This window comes from Castor canadensis, chromosome 3 (genome assembly GCF_047511655.1).
Source record: "Castor canadensis chromosome 3, mCasCan1.hap1v2, whole genome shotgun sequence".
Lineage (NCBI taxonomy): Eukaryota > Metazoa > Chordata > Mammalia > Rodentia > Castoridae > Castor > Castor canadensis.
Window position 1 is genome coordinate 168,896,668 of NC_133388.1, and position 15,594 is coordinate 168,912,261.

Genomic DNA, 15,594 nt, shown 5'->3' on the forward strand with positions numbered 1-15,594 from the left:
CAGCAAAAGAATGGCAGCCTTTGAGAAACAGTTGACTTTATAAAGATCACAGTCTCAATTTCTTCTTTCAAGTTGTTGGGTTCCTTGGAAATGATTGAATCACTTCTATGACTGCTCTGATTTTATGCAGTTTATCCAGAACTTTTCATTTGCAAGTGTCTGATGATTTTCAATTTCTTTTTCTTGACAGTACTGGGGTTTGAACTCAGGGCCTCATGCTCACTAGGCAGGGACTCCACCAGCCCAGCAGTTTCTCATATCAACTGATGGTTCTTAGTTTATTGAGCATGCTAAATGGAGAACATGTCTTTATTATTATGTTATTCTTATGTAAAGAAACATGTTTCCTTTGAAGATAGGAGAGGGTAATGATTTTGAATGTGATCCTTGGTAGTGCCTGGCCAAGATCCAAGCCGTAGCTGTTTGTCTTTGAACAAGTTGCTCTCTGTATGTTGTCTTTTGTCAATTAAGATTTATCACAGCAGCGTAGATCACAGGATTATATGAGATTAACACATGTAACATGGATAGAATTATATCCAGAATATGGACGTGTGGTTTCCTATTGTTATTACTCTTAGTTGCTTATTTTTATTTCATAATTAAGAATCTGAACTCTAAGGAGTCCCTGGTTCAATTTTACCACTTACTGTGCTAACTAACCAGCTCTTTACTACTTCAGTTTCTCTTTTAAATAGAGATATCACTAACTCTAATTTAGTGGGTGGTTATGAAGTTTAAATATCTAGTACTTGTAAAAGAAATTGTAATTATTTAACAAAATTTAAGAAGATGTTTAGATAAAGTGACTTTCTAGATGAATACAAATATGTTTTGGCCAGGCATGGTGGCTCACACCTGTAATCCCACATATTTGGGAGGCAGAGGTCAGGGAGATTGAGATTTAAGGCCACTCCAGGCAAAAGTTATCCAGACCCCATCCCAACATGCAAGCTGGGCATATGGTTCATGCCATAATCCCAGCAACACAGAAGGCGTAGGTAGGAGGCCAGCCTGGGCAAAAACATGACAACCTGTCTGAGAAATAACCTAAAGTAGAAAAGGCTGGAGGTATTCTACAATAGTAGAACTTTTGTCTAGGAAATATTAGTCCCCGAGCACTACCAAAACTGCATACTACCAAACATATTTTTAAGCATTATCAAAATTTGTTGAAGTGTTTCTGAATTATTTGCTTCTTTGACATTTTAAACAAATAATATTGAAGAAAATGTAATGTTTTTCCCATTTTTATTAGGATATGCTTGTTGTACAGGGGGATTCATTGTGCCAATTCTGAATAGCCTTACATTGTACATTGGTTAAATTAAATTGCCCCACCATCTCCCTCCTGCCACCCCCTCCTTGCCCCACTTAAAGCAATTGCAGGAGGTTTCATCGTTCTCTTTCATATATGAATATGAAGGCCATCAACCATATTTCCTTACCCTCATCTCCTCCTCTCACCCTCCCTTCTCCCACAAGTACTCCCACATACCCTTTACCTATTTTACAGTCTTATCTTTCATTATTAATACTTAAGTAGATGTCCAAAGGGGTTTCTCAAAGTATCCCTGCTGTTGAGTAGCTTTACTTTGGTCAGCTCAACCCTTCCGTTCCGCCTTTTAATGTTCAACAGCTTAGTTAACATCCGACACTAGCGCTTGTAGCCTGATTTTACTATGCAGCCATGCTGTTGCGATTTGACAATGTTTCTAGGTTCCTGTCTTAACACTGGCTCTGTGTCTTTTTTTACATTATTATGTGGGTTTCTGTAGTTTTTCTGTCTCCTATCTAGCTTTCAGCTGTTAGTATACCTGCCTTTGACAGTTCCTCTATTTTTCCTGCTTTAATTTGGAACATTGGGTCCTCTACGCCTGGAAAACCAAGCAGGCAGGGTTGCAGAATTGTCTACAGTAAGAGACTCCTAGGGACAGTCTGAGGGTTTTTTCCCTGTTGGTAAAGTGCATGAACTTTTTGATGTTTTTGTCTATTGCTAGAGGTTTTTACTACTTCACATATAGTCTGTGTAGGTTAAAATGTGATTGTGGGAAAAAGATGTTATTGAAAATGGAGGTTTTGGAAATGAATCAGGCCTGATGGCAGAATTATATTCAATCTGACCTTTTTCTCAAAGGCAGAGGCCCTGAGCAAGTCTGTGAAGTGAGTGTGATCAATGGGAAAGATTCATCACAGTCCAGGACTCCATTTACGTATATGGTGTCACTGACTCCATTCATCACTGAAATATCTCCCAAGAGAGGCAGCACAGCAGGGGGCACCAAATTGACAGTCATGGGATCTGGATTCAGGTACCATCTTCAAGGGAATCTACTAACATGTGTCCAGACTCAAGCCATTGTGCCTAGGAGTCTAGGCTGCCACAGTGCTTAATATCATCATGCAATTTGAACCTTTCTGCTTGTAAGCGACATTTGAGGCACAAAATTGTATTAATAGCTAACATTTATTGAGAACTTACTCTATGTCACATGCTTGCCTATGTACAGAAACTTCCTGCCTTACCATGTGAGATGATGTTTTTAATCTCATTTTATAGTTTGGAGACTAAGATTAAAGAAACTAAGTAACTTGCCTCAACTACCCTCTCTTGTACTTTCTCCACCAGCTCATCTCTAACCATGACCTGCTTCATGGGGCCAAAGACACATCTCTCCACACCTCAGATCTGTCCCAGTATAATGGCTTAGGTTCCTTCTTCTCACACTCATCATTCAGCTCAATTTTCTGAACTCCCCTGTCATGATTTTTCTAGTGGATAAAGCTGATTTCAAAACACCACGTCATATGAACTCCAGAAAGCAATTTTAATTCCTCAAGTACTTAACAATTAGCTTGGACTTGCACTTTAAATGGAAGTCTTATGTTCTGTGAATATGATGAAAGTGTCACACAGACAAAATGATCCCTGACAGTCTCACGGAAAGGCATCTATTTGGGGCACAGCAAGTAATAACTTGAAGCTGGGCACCAGTGGCTCACATCTGTAATCCTAATTACTTGGGAGACTAAGATCTGAAAGACAGTGGTTTTAGGCCAGCCCAGGAAAAAAAAGTTTTTAAGATCCCGTCTCAGTGGACCTGGTGGAGCATATCTGTCATTCCAGCAATGGTGGGAAGTTTAAAATAGGGGGATTGCAGTCCCAGCTGCCTGGGCAAAAAGCAAGACTCTATGTCCAAAATTATCAGAGCAAAAAAGGCTGGAGGCGTGACTCAAGCAGTAGAGCACCTACCTCACAAGTAGGAAGCCCTGAGTCAACCCCAATAGGGCCAAAACTAAAAAAAAAAAAAAACTTGAACCTAGGCAGTTTTTCCTCTAGCACCAGAACATTTACTAGTTTTTACAGTTCTTTTTTCCTGACCTCTTAAACTCTCAGTTTACTTTTTGCCCAACAAACATTTCACAGTCATAATACTGAAAAAAGTGTTGATCTGCATTTGATGGATCACAGGGTAAGATCATTACATTTGCAAAAACGTGTATGAATACAGGGATTTGAATATGTGATGTAAAAATTTGAGAAAAACATGAATGCTTTGTTTCCCCTTTTTTTCCTTTACAGTGAAAATGCACAGGATATTCATATCACCATAGCTGAAGCCAAATGTGATGTTGAGTATTCCAACAGGACACATATCGTCTGCATGACAAATGCCCACACTTCTTCAGGGCTGGCCCCAGTGCATGTCAGCATCCAAACCATGGGCCTGGCCAAACGGGTAATACTGCTATTGGTGTAACAGTCATAGCAAGGGGAAAGCTAGCATGCTGGAAGGTGGGCTAATTGGTAATAATGCTTTACTTTAATGCCTCCTAAACATAATGAACTCTAACCATACTAAATTGAAAGTAGCATACATTTTGTTGCTTATTACTAGTATTTTTGTTTTAAATTTTAATTATTCTGAGTTGTAGTGTAATTGGTAGTGGATTTTTGACTTTATAATTATTATGAAATAAACTAAGAGGCAGTTGTAACATTAAAAGTGAGTTATATTTTATTGCTACTGCAAGTGTGTGTTTTTCTAGATTCTTTCACTGAAAGTTTCTGATAAATCCTCTAAATTTTAAAGTCTCCCATGTTCTCTTATAGGAGAATGCTGACTTCTTGTATGTTGATGTTTGGTCCTCCACTGTTTCATGGGGAGGAGAATCTCCACCAGAAGAAGGGTCACTTGCTGTTATTACAAAAGGACAGACCATTTTACTGGACCAAAGTACTCCTATTCTGAAAATGTTGCTTATTCAGGGTAAATTAATGAAAATATTTTATTAGGCTCTGCCTGTGGAAAGTTTCTGTGAAGTTAATCAAAGTTCATGATTATGAAAAAAACACATTTGTGTTATGTTTTTAATTGGTAGTATAATGCTCAGTTTTCTTATTTTATTTTATTTATTTTTGTTATTGTTGTGTTGGGTGTATATTGTGATATTTACAAAAGTTCTTGCAATAAATCAAATACATATCATGGTTGAATTCACCCCTTCCATCATTCTCCTTTTATTCCCATGCCCCCATTCCTGGAATAGTTTCAACAGGTCTCATTTTTCCATTTTACGCACACATGTACATAGTATTTTTCTCAGATTTACCTTCCTACACCATTTCTCCACCTCCTCCCCCTCCCACTAGTATCCACAGTCAGACAGAACCTGTTCTGCCCTCCTGTCCTCCAGTTTTGTAAAAAAAAAAAAAAAAGACATTTTCATTTGTTTAAGATAGCTACACAGGGAGTTTCCTTGTGACTATTCCATGTATATATGTATTGTAACATTTTTCTCCTTTCTATCTTAGTCCCCTTATGGTGGTTTCAACAGGTATAAAAATTTTATGTTTATTCTTGTAAAAAGAGTACATCAACCATATTTACTTTCTTAACTCTGCTTAATATGACCTGTTTTTCATAATATTGCTGTATTTATATTATATATTTCTCTCGTATATTCCACATATGAGAGAAAACATGCAACCTTTGACTTTCTGAAGTTGGCTAACTTTACTTAAGATAACATTCTCCAGTTCCATCCATTTTCCTTCAAAGGACAAAATTTCATTCTTTTTATGGCTGAATAGAATCCTATTGTATATAAATATCACATATTCTTAATCAATAGTGGGGCATCTTGGCTATTTCCATAGCTTGACTATGGTGAATAATGCTGCAATAAACATGGGTGTGCAGGTGACTTTGTTGTAACCCGACTTACATTCTTTCTTCCTCATTTTAGTCAGATTTGCTAGGGATTTGTCTAACTTGTTGATTTTTTCAAAGAACCAGATTTTTGTTTTGTTGACTTTTGGGGGGGGGTTTGTCTCTGTTTCATTGATTTTGGCCCTTATTTTTATAATTTCTGTCTTTCTGCTTATTTTGGGTTTAGCTTGTTATTGTTTTTCTAGGAGTTTGAGATGTAGCATTAGGTCATTTATTTGAAATCTTTCTGTGTTTTTAGTATATACACTTATGACTATCAACTTTCCTCTTAGGACTGCCTCATAGGTTCTGATAAGTTATATTTTCATTTTCATTAAATTCCAGGAACTTTTTGATTTCCTTCCTTATTTCTTCTATGACGCACTGCTTATTGAGCAATGTGTTACTCAATTGCCAATTACTTGCATATTTTCTGCTGCTGCTTTTGTTATTGAATTCTAGTTTTATTGTACTGTGATCAGATAGTATGCAAGGGGGATTTCAGTTTTCTTATATTTTGAGAATTGCTTTGTGCCCTAAGATATGGTCTATTTTGGAGAAAGTTTCATGGGCTGCTGAGAAGAGTGTATATTGTTGCAGGGTGGGATATTCTGTAGCCATCTGTCAGGTCCGTTTGATCTATGGTGTCATTTAGGTCTAGGATTTCTTTGTTGATTTTCTTTGTCTGGATGACCTATCTATTGGTGATAGAGGGGTATTCAAGGCTCTTGTTACCACTGTGTTGGGGTCTATATGTGATTTTAGTGTGTGTATAAGGAAGTTGGGAGCATTGACATTGGGTGCATAAAAGTTGATCATTGTTATTTCCTACTGATGTATTGCCCTTTTTTATTAGTATGAAGTGACCTTCATCTCTTTTGACTAATTTAAGTTTGAAGTCTACTTTGTCTGATATAAGTATTGATACTCCTGCCTATTTTCTGGGGCCATTAGCTTGGTAAATCATCTTGCAGCCTTTCACCATAAGCCAGTGTTTATTTTTGTCAATAAGGTGGGTCTCTTTTAAACAACAGATTGTCAGATCTTCCTTTTTAATCCAGTGTGCTAAACTGTGTCTTTTGATGGGGAAGTTGAGACCATTAACATTTAGTGTTAATATTGATAGATATGTGGTAATTCCTGCCATTTGGTTGTTTTTGTTGTTTAAGGATTTGAGTGTGTACAGCTGATTCAGTGCTATTCTCTGATTACCTGTCTTTTCTCCTAGTGCGGTTTAATACACCCCATCTTCTCATAGTTTTGTTTGTTTTCGTCTTCTGTGTGCAGACTTCCTTCTGTGTGTAGAATCTTTTGTAGTGGTGGCTTAGTGGTCATATTCTTTATTTCCTGCTAAATCCTCTATTGAATTGTTCTTTTGAGGAGTGGAGTTTCCTTGCCTTCTTCTCTGCATCCTTCTAATTGTGCTCCTATGTTGTTGATTGGCTAGTTGGCAGTTTTAATCACCTATTTTCTTTCCCTTGATTTAATTATTGTGTTGCGACTGGCTTAGTTGTTAGTTAGGTAGATGTGCTATTTCTGTCCGTGGCCTAAATGTATCTTCCATGTCTCTAAGTGTTTCTGAAATCATGGAGCTCAGGAATTCTGATTCCCTATTCTCTTTGCCATCTTGGATTCCTCTATCATATTCTTAATAAAGCTAATAAAGTGATAGCTGTTGCTAGTGCAAATATTGAGTCAAGAGTCAGAGCTAATTTTAGCATTTCAGTGCTTTCTATAAAGGTGACTTTCATGAATTTTTTAAATATTTTAATTTATATTTTGAAGCCCTATATTTTCAGAATTAATTTGTGTTGCTGCACTATTTAATAACATTCAAAATACAATGGTCATTAGAACATACTCTGACCTAGAATTTGATTTTCTGTCAACTCCAGGTCTTGTCCAAAGTTTTTTATACTTTTGTGTTGTGAAAGACCAAAAGTAAATTAATATGCAAGAAGACAGGAAGACAGAGTTGAGAAATCAAATTTTAATTCATAATTTAATAGATAACTTTTAATAAACCACTTCTTGTATTATATTTAAAAATTGTTCGGTTCCTAGGTGGAACGTTAATATTTGATGAAGCTGACATTGAACTCCAGGCAGAAAATATTCTGATTACAGATGGAGGCATTCTTCAGGTATACTTGATTGTTAACCTCTCTATTATTTTTCAAGTACTATGCATAAAATGGATAGTTAATTATACCAACCTTTCTTAAGTTTATCTTTGCTTATGTCTCTTTTACTTGTATAACAACATTTTTCTGGGAAAAAGTTTCCCAAAATATTCTTACACTTTAAAGGGAAGATAATAGGGTGTTATAATTTAAAATATAGCAAAAACAAAATTAGTTCTGAGATGTGGATACAGTCAATAAGTTTGCTTTCCAAAGTTCTAGTAAAATATATCTGTCTGACTAGAAAATTTAAAGCTTGTATTTTGAAGGAAAGATATGAACAACTGAACAACAGATTTTCAAAAAGAGAAGGGAGAAAAGAAAAATAATTACATTTGCATAATTAGTATCATGGTACTAATATGGAGTCTTAGTTTTATGAATGAGCTGGTGAAATCTCTCCCAGATTGGGACAGAAGCATCTCCATTTCAACACAAGGCTGTCATTACCTTGCATGGGCATCTTCGATCTCCTGAGCTCCCTATCTACGGGGCCAAAACACTGGCTGTGCGCCAAGGAACCCTGGATCTGCATGGTAGGTACCAAGTCCAAAGATGCTCCAAGGGAAAATTTGCCAGACTTTGCACGTTTTTAGCCATCTTCTTTTCTCTTTCCCTCTTCTGTCCCTTACCCAGGCCATCCCCATGTACTAGCAGGTCTCAGAACCAAGGTCACTCTTGACTTTTCTGATCTTGGCCACCTTTTTGTCTCTTTTTGCATTAATACCGTACATAATGACTATCTGTTTATTTCATTCACTTATCTTTATGAAAAGGCACTAAATGTGGAAACAGAAGATTGTAATTTCTTACATCTGTATCTGAAAATAGGCTTTTTATAAAATATAACAATAAATGTATAGTTGTACTTTTGCATAGTTATATTCCAGGAAATTGTCCTCAGATAAAAATTATTTTGATTTTAACATTGTTAAAATCTGGATAAAGTGAGTCCTCTTTATACTGAAGTCTTTTTGGGGGGGGGCAGTACTCAGCTTGAATGCTTGCTAAGCAAATACCATTTGAGCCACTCTGCCAGTCTTGAAGTCTTTTATATTGCAATAATATATGACTTTGATCAACCTAAAATGTCATGAACAAGATACCCTATGATGATTACAAATTTTATACATTGTACCCGATATATACTACCATAATTTCTTAGAAATTTATATATATATAAACTTATATAATCATTTCTAGATTATCAGTGTAAGCAGTTCCTATCAATAACAAAGGACTCTACCCATTTTGTCAATATAATTAAAACACCTTTATATTGAATTTGTATGAAAAAGATTGCCATAAATGGAGTACAACATTGGTTTTGAACTTAGCACCTCATACTTGCGAGGCAGGTGCTCTACCAATTGAGCTAGTCCCCTGTTTGCTTTAGTTATTTTTCAGATAGTCTCCCAGCCAGTATTGGATTGTGATCCTCCTGCCTATGCCTCCTGCATAGCCTAGGAACATGGGTGCACTCTACAATGTCCAGCTTGTTGGTTGGGATGGGGTCTCATTAACTTTTGCCCGGCTGACCTTGAACCACGACCCTCCTGATCTTCACATGTATACCCGTAGCAGGGACTACAGGTGTGAGCCACTGCACAGGTGCAGAAGGACATTCAGAATTAATTTTATACTAGCATAGGTTATTACAAACCTAATTGTTACTTTTTGGAAGCAAGTGTTCCCTTTTTTTTTTTCTTTTTTGGTGGTTCTGGGGGTTGAACTGAGGGCCTTGCACTTTCTAGCTTGCTAGACAGTGGTTCCTCCACTTGAGCCAAACCTCCAGCCCTTAGTTATTTTTTCAGATAGTATCTTGCACGGTTTTGCCAAGGCAGGTCTCAGGCCATGATTCTCCTACCTATGCTTCCTATGTAGCTGGGATTATAGCTGTGAACTACTGTGTCTGACTTCTTCATTGAGATGGGATTTCACTAACATATTTTGTTCAGCCTGGCCTGAAACTGCCATCTTCCTCCCACATAGCTTGGATCACAAGGTGTGAGCCATTGTACCTGGCCATGAAATGAGCTTTGGTCATATTTCTTTTTTTCAGATAGGTATGAAATACTAAGATAAAGTAAACCTTCCCAAAACAGGTTTAATCTAGGAAAAGATTAAAACGTATGAAGCTCATAGTCACCCAGAAAGCACATCTGAAGAAATACTCCTTTTGTATGTTGGCTGCAGGTCTGCCTGTTCCTGTAGTCTGGACTCGGCTGGCTCAGACTGCAAAGGCAGGGGACCGGACTTTGATTGTACAGGAAGCAGTGACGTGGAAGGAAGGAGATAACATTGTAATTGCAAGCACAGGACACAGGTATGGGGTCTTCCAGGAGTAATGATTTTGTTTTAGACCAGAGAGTTCATAAAACTGTATAAAAGAGGAACAATTCAAAAGGTCCTATTTGACTTAAGTTTGAATTCTCTAGTAAAGAAATAGGAACATCTGAATACATGTGTGCCACATGTTAGTGTTCAGTTGTCACCAGTGTGTTATTAATGATTGCATTTATAGTAAGAAAACGTGTAAGTCTGAACCTGTGAAATAAATATGTACTAATAATATTTTGCTTGCTTTACATGGTTAGGTTCCTATGTAAGATTTCATTTGAAAGAAGCATTCTGCTATTAAAAGTCATTTGAAAACATTTGATTTGGAGATTTAACTAAATACGTTCATGAATGCCAAAATGTAAATGAGCTTCTTTGAGGTCACCAAAGAATGTGGTTGAAAGCAGCTAGTTGGTAGAAGTAAGACCCCCATAGACCACAAGGGTCACAATTGAAGACAGAAACAGAGAATTGTCTTGGAAAGGCAAAATTTGCTTTTGCAGAAGGGTGCACAAGCACAAAGGCACAGCATGCATGAGGAGCAGACCACAAGTCTGCATTTTTATCCCTGCAGTGATGGTACTTGGACTGGTGAAGTTCAAGTGCACAGTCTGCTTGCGACTGGCTAATGCTACACTTGGAATTTTGAAGTGTGGTAGGTGGTAACTTCAGTGTGGAAATAGTGCTCAGTGAGCAAGAACCTGGCACTGCAAGCAGCTATTATGGTGACACACTTTGGTAGAAAAGACTGTTTTCCTAACAGCTCCCCTCCCTTTTTACTTTCTGTTCTTTTCTTCAAACTCATTTAACATTATCTGACTCTCTATTCCTGCTGTACTCAACAATACAGAAGTTTGCTTAGTTAGGGCAATTTCTAAGAATTAATCCCCATATAGAGGGTATAACACAACACCCAATTAGAGCCATTGCTGCTAATACAAGGAGGGATGCTAAGATTGAGATCATCACTCTCTTCCATTTCCCAAACCATTTCTCTATCCAGTTAGTAAGGGGGTCATTTATTCCTGAGTTCTTAACCCGTTTATTTGACAGGGCTGTCAGGCCTTGGAAAGCCTTGTTATGGGCCCATCTGAAGCTGTTTTATAGGGGATGAATGTACAGCATTCACCCCCAATCAGAACACATTACTCTGTTCCCCCCTTTTTAAGCCAGAATCATGGCTACAGTCCTTTGGTTTTCCTATGCCATCTTATTGGCGGGGCCTAGTTCTGCAGTTCCCCTCACTACATCCCTAGTATAGTTGACAAATCTCTTCTGGTATAATAAATATAGTTAATCCAGTCCACATTTTTATTAATGGTAAAAACACCAGAATAGTGCTGATTAGAATCCTGCTGCTATCTGGTTTCTTGCTTTGAATTATCAGGATCTCCTCATAGAACCCCAATGGTACCTATGTAGACATGGGAGTCAAGCAGCCCTCCAAGGGAAACAAGATCTTTTTTCTGTCTTTCCTTGATTACAGAAAGTTTGGGTTTCCAGAATGCAAGGGTGAGAGGGATAGCCAATAGGACTAGAGTGCACGTACCACTCCATTTGACCAGAAGAGTCTCAAGTAAGGTCCACCACAATACCACCAGACATCTGCCCTGGCAACAGTTAGAGCAGACTTATTGCTCATCTCTCCAAAGGATTGGCCTTCACTGCACCCAGATGTGTTTCCCAGGAACTATAATTCCTCCTGAAAGATACAGGTGTAGTTAGAGTTTTAGGCTGGGGGTCTAATTGACCAGGGTGGTTTTGCCCCCAGAATCTTTGACCACAGGAAACAGTAGTGACAACGTCATACAAGATTCACTGCCCCAGGTCATCCCTTTTTGGAAGAGTGTTACTATACATTTTATTTTAACAGAGTCTGAGGTCCATCCCAAAAGGAAAGGGGCAGCTTGAGGCTCTGGCCTTCCTGTTTCACACAAGTAACTTTGCTTTTGTTTAAGGTGTGGACAGAATATTTAATCCATTTCAATCAGGCATTAGTTTCCCCATAGCCAGATTTAATAGCGATGGTCTGTTTTTAAATCTTTAACCTCCACTACAATTACCTTGGGTTGGTCACTATTAGGTTTGAGGGGTGGCGTCAGAGATGGGGGGCCTATTGCCAGGAGATGAATTGTTAAAAATAAGACCTCTGAAGACCACCAGAGTCACAATTGAAGACACAGAAGCAGAGAATTGTCTTGGAAAGGCAAAATTTACTTCAGAAGGGTGCGCAGGCACACGGGCACAGCACGCACAAGGAGCAGACCATAGGTCTGCATTTTTATCCCTGATGTGGTGGGGCCCTGCCCCCTTTACTCGCATTGGTCCAGTTCAGGTGCACAATCTGCTCATGACTGGCTAATGCTACACTTGGAATTTGGGGATGTGGTAGGTAGTAATTTTGGTGCAATAACAGAGCTCAGTGTGCAAGAACCCAGAACTGCAAGTAGCTAAGATGGTGGCACACTTTGGTAAAAAGACTGTTTTCCTCACATAGTGAACTCATACATTCTTTACAGCAATTGCCATAGAGTGAAATTGTTGGCAATGATTGAGTAGAAGGGAAGGAGTCATTACAGAAAGAGCAATGGTTAACATGACTTTTTAGGTGCCTGGCATCTTAAAGCTGAAACTACTTATGATCCTTAATTTCTGATTAGTGATACATTTTAGTAAATCAGAGATAAAAGAAAAATCAATATAGTTACTCTGAATATATTAGGGAATAGGGGGTAAGATAAGCTATATTTTTGGTTTTTGCTTAAATTGTAGACACTAAGATTGGTTATGATTATGCCTATCAGGAAACAAATAGCAATTTATGACAAGAAACAGATATATTAAGGCCATATTCAATTTCAAATTAGATGGCATTTTGAGTTTGCCATTTTCCAAGTTAAAAATAGGCTTTCAGATGTTAGGAACAGTTAAATGAATACTTAGCTTTGTAGGTACCCATTTTTTCCTGCCCTTAAAAGAAAATTTAATTATATAATGGCAAAATAGTAAAGCAGGAAAATCACAGAGCTTATTGATTTAATATGAAACCCTCCTTTATAACCTTGGTGTAGTAAATAAAATAGTAGCTTTGCAATTTAGAACAGGGCAATTAAGCTAAAAGAAACAAGAAGTAAGGGTTTTCTTACCAAACTCATCACCTCATTGTTCATTATTTGTTTGGTAAATTCTGTCTGAGAGTTTGCAAAGCTAGTGGTTAAGAAAATGACTTCTCAATTTGCTCCACCTACGTCCACTCTCAAATATACTACTTACCAGCCCTTTGCTTCAGTAGAATTGAAAGGCTATAGCACCTGCCCCAAGCAATTATTGTAGTGACTCAGTGAGTTCATATATGCAAAGCACTTAGAGCAGAACCTAGGTCACAGTAACTGCTTTTTAAGTGTTAGATAGTACTACAAAAGAAGGAAAATGTTTTTAGGTGCCCACAACAAAAAAATGTCTAACCACTTTCCTATACAACTGGTGAGATCTCATATTATTGGATCACCCTTGTCTCTAAACAATGTTAATCTCCACTTCTCCCTGTCCCCTCCCCCACAAGGCCTTCACTGGGTCTTTTGGGATTCTAAGTTTCTATGACCACCCACCATGTTGGGAAACAACTTTGCTCTACAAGCTTTAATTTCTTTTATTGTTATTGTTTATATTTTTAAAAATAAATTACACTGCTTAAATATATGTCCAGTTTATCTATTTCATTCTCCCTATGCCCCTTTTTTCCCTTTATAATCCTAAAGTCTCATCTGTTTCTTCACCAAAACTTTCCCAGTGATCTTCCAATTACCTCATTCTCTACTTCTTGGGCATCACCATGTTCTTTTGGTACTGCCCAAAAAATGTTGCTTCCATCAGCTTTTCCTGCTCTCAGTTTAATTTAGACTCTCAGTCCCTCATACCCAGATATCATGTTATCTTTCTATTTGAGGTAAATGCTCAGCATACAAAATGATTCAATGGGTCCCTTGCCTAGAAAAGCATTCAGACCAGTGAAAGGGATGAAAAAGTGAATACTTCACAGAACTGCAGTGTGGTTGCTCTGAACACTAAGAGTTTGGAAAGTTGAGATAACTGACTTTTAATCTATTTCACACATGACACTACCATTTGAACTGGTGCTTAAAGGATTTCCAAGGCAGATGAGAGTGAAAAAGGAATGTCAGGAGGAGACAGGTACTCACCTAAGCTTACTTACTATGAGCAACAGTCACACTTTAGTATATCAATATGTATATACACAATCTATAGACATGCTTGTCTCAAAATCAGGTGCAATTTCTACTTGGTATCCTTAGTGTTTAGCTCTATGATTAGAAGTCAGGCTAGACACTCAATAATTATTTGTTGAATATCTAAATATATGAATGTGTACATTATAGAATTTCTAAGTCCCTTTTACTATGGCTAGAATTTAGGATGTACTGATAGAATAAACTACAACTTAATGGTTTCTCTGCTCAGGAACCCCAATTGTTTTCAACTTTGGCATGATTGATATTTTGAACTTGATAAATATTATCATACATGGCGGGGGAGCATTCTGAATGTTATAAGATACTTAGGAATCGCCCTGGCCCACTAGACACTAGTAGCATGCCCATAGCTATGATAACCAAAAGTGTCTCCAGGCTTTGCTGGGGCCATAAAATCATCCTCGGTCAAGAAACTCTGAGTATGATACCTAAAGTTATAAGTGAATCATTCTTTTGAATACTTTTAGAAGCTGTGAACAAATTTAGCACTTGGAAAATTTTAATTTAGTTGAAATGGATCTGTAAAACTTACTTAGTTACTCTCAGAGTAAAATACTGTATATTGAAATTTCTCTCCCAAATATTGCATGATATGCAAAATTCCTTCTTTTACAACTTCAGTATTCAAAATGACATGGAAATATCAAATCAGTATGTTATATTGAATTATATTAACTTTGGGATTTTTTTGCTCAAATTTTTACAGACACAGTCAACCAGAGAATGAAAAAAGAACCATTGCATCTGTGTCTGCTGATGGCATAAACATAACCCTAACTGACCCACTGGATTACACACATTTAGGAATCACTATCACACTCCCTGATGGAACACTGTTTGAAGCAAGGGCAGAAGTTGGAATTCTTACAAGAAACATTTTAATAAGAGGATCCGATAATGTGGAGTGGAATAACAAAATCCCGGCATGTCCTGATGGATTTGATACAGGTAGTTTTAGCAGTAATTATGTGGCTGGTACACACATGATGCAAATTTTCAAATTTTAAATGTTTTTTTAATTTTTTCTTTTATCTATTGAATTAGTTTGTATTGAAATTTTAATTGGTTTATATTTTATTTTCAGTTTGTAAATATGCCTTGTAAATATCATTAAATGTGGAAAGTTGGAAGTACTGATAGTGTTTTCAAGTATTTGCAATAAAGTTAAAGAAAAATGATTAATCTTGATACTGTAGTGGGATAAATAAGTGCTCTTGGACTCTATTGATAATTTTTTATAATTATGATTCCTTATTATGCGTTTAAGTTAGACCTTGGTAAAACTGTATTTGATGATCTGTTTAGCAAATCTTTGATTTGTCAATGCTTTTCCTCTTTTTCAAGATCTGTAGTCTACCAGAGCAGTGTATATGAGAGTAGAGTCATTGTAGATAGATGTTTTAACTAATAATTCCTAGACAAATGGTGGATAGATGACAAGAGGATAGATGAGAAAAAAGATACATAGATATGAATCTGTCAGGATAGGCTAGGTCAGAACTTTTGTTGATATTTTTGCAGAGATGATAATTAATGTGTTGCTCTGTCCTGTGCATTGTGGGACATTTAGTAGTATAACTGGCCTCT

The 15,594-nt window shown here is 37.2% G+C and overlaps 1 protein-coding gene across 5 annotated transcripts in view; it reads left to right on the plus strand.

The window, feature by feature from the left end:
* Positions 1–15,594, plus strand: part of Pkhd1l1 (PKHD1 like 1) — a 189,220-nt gene that overhangs the window by 83,487 nt on the left and 90,139 nt on the right. For all 5 annotated transcript variants that reach the window (XM_074069062.1, XM_074069063.1, XM_074069065.1 and 2 more), the window contains 7 exons: positions 2,138–2,312; positions 3,584–3,740; positions 4,115–4,271; positions 7,278–7,357; positions 7,803–7,932; positions 9,593–9,722; positions 14,714–14,955. In XM_074069062.1, coding sequence (XP_073925163.1) covers positions 2,138–2,312; positions 3,584–3,740; positions 4,115–4,271; positions 7,278–7,357; positions 7,803–7,932; positions 9,593–9,722; positions 14,714–14,955 — 1,071 coding nt within the window. The remainder of the gene's footprint in view (positions 1–2,137; positions 2,313–3,583; positions 3,741–4,114; positions 4,272–7,277; positions 7,358–7,802; positions 7,933–9,592; positions 9,723–14,713; positions 14,956–15,594) is intronic.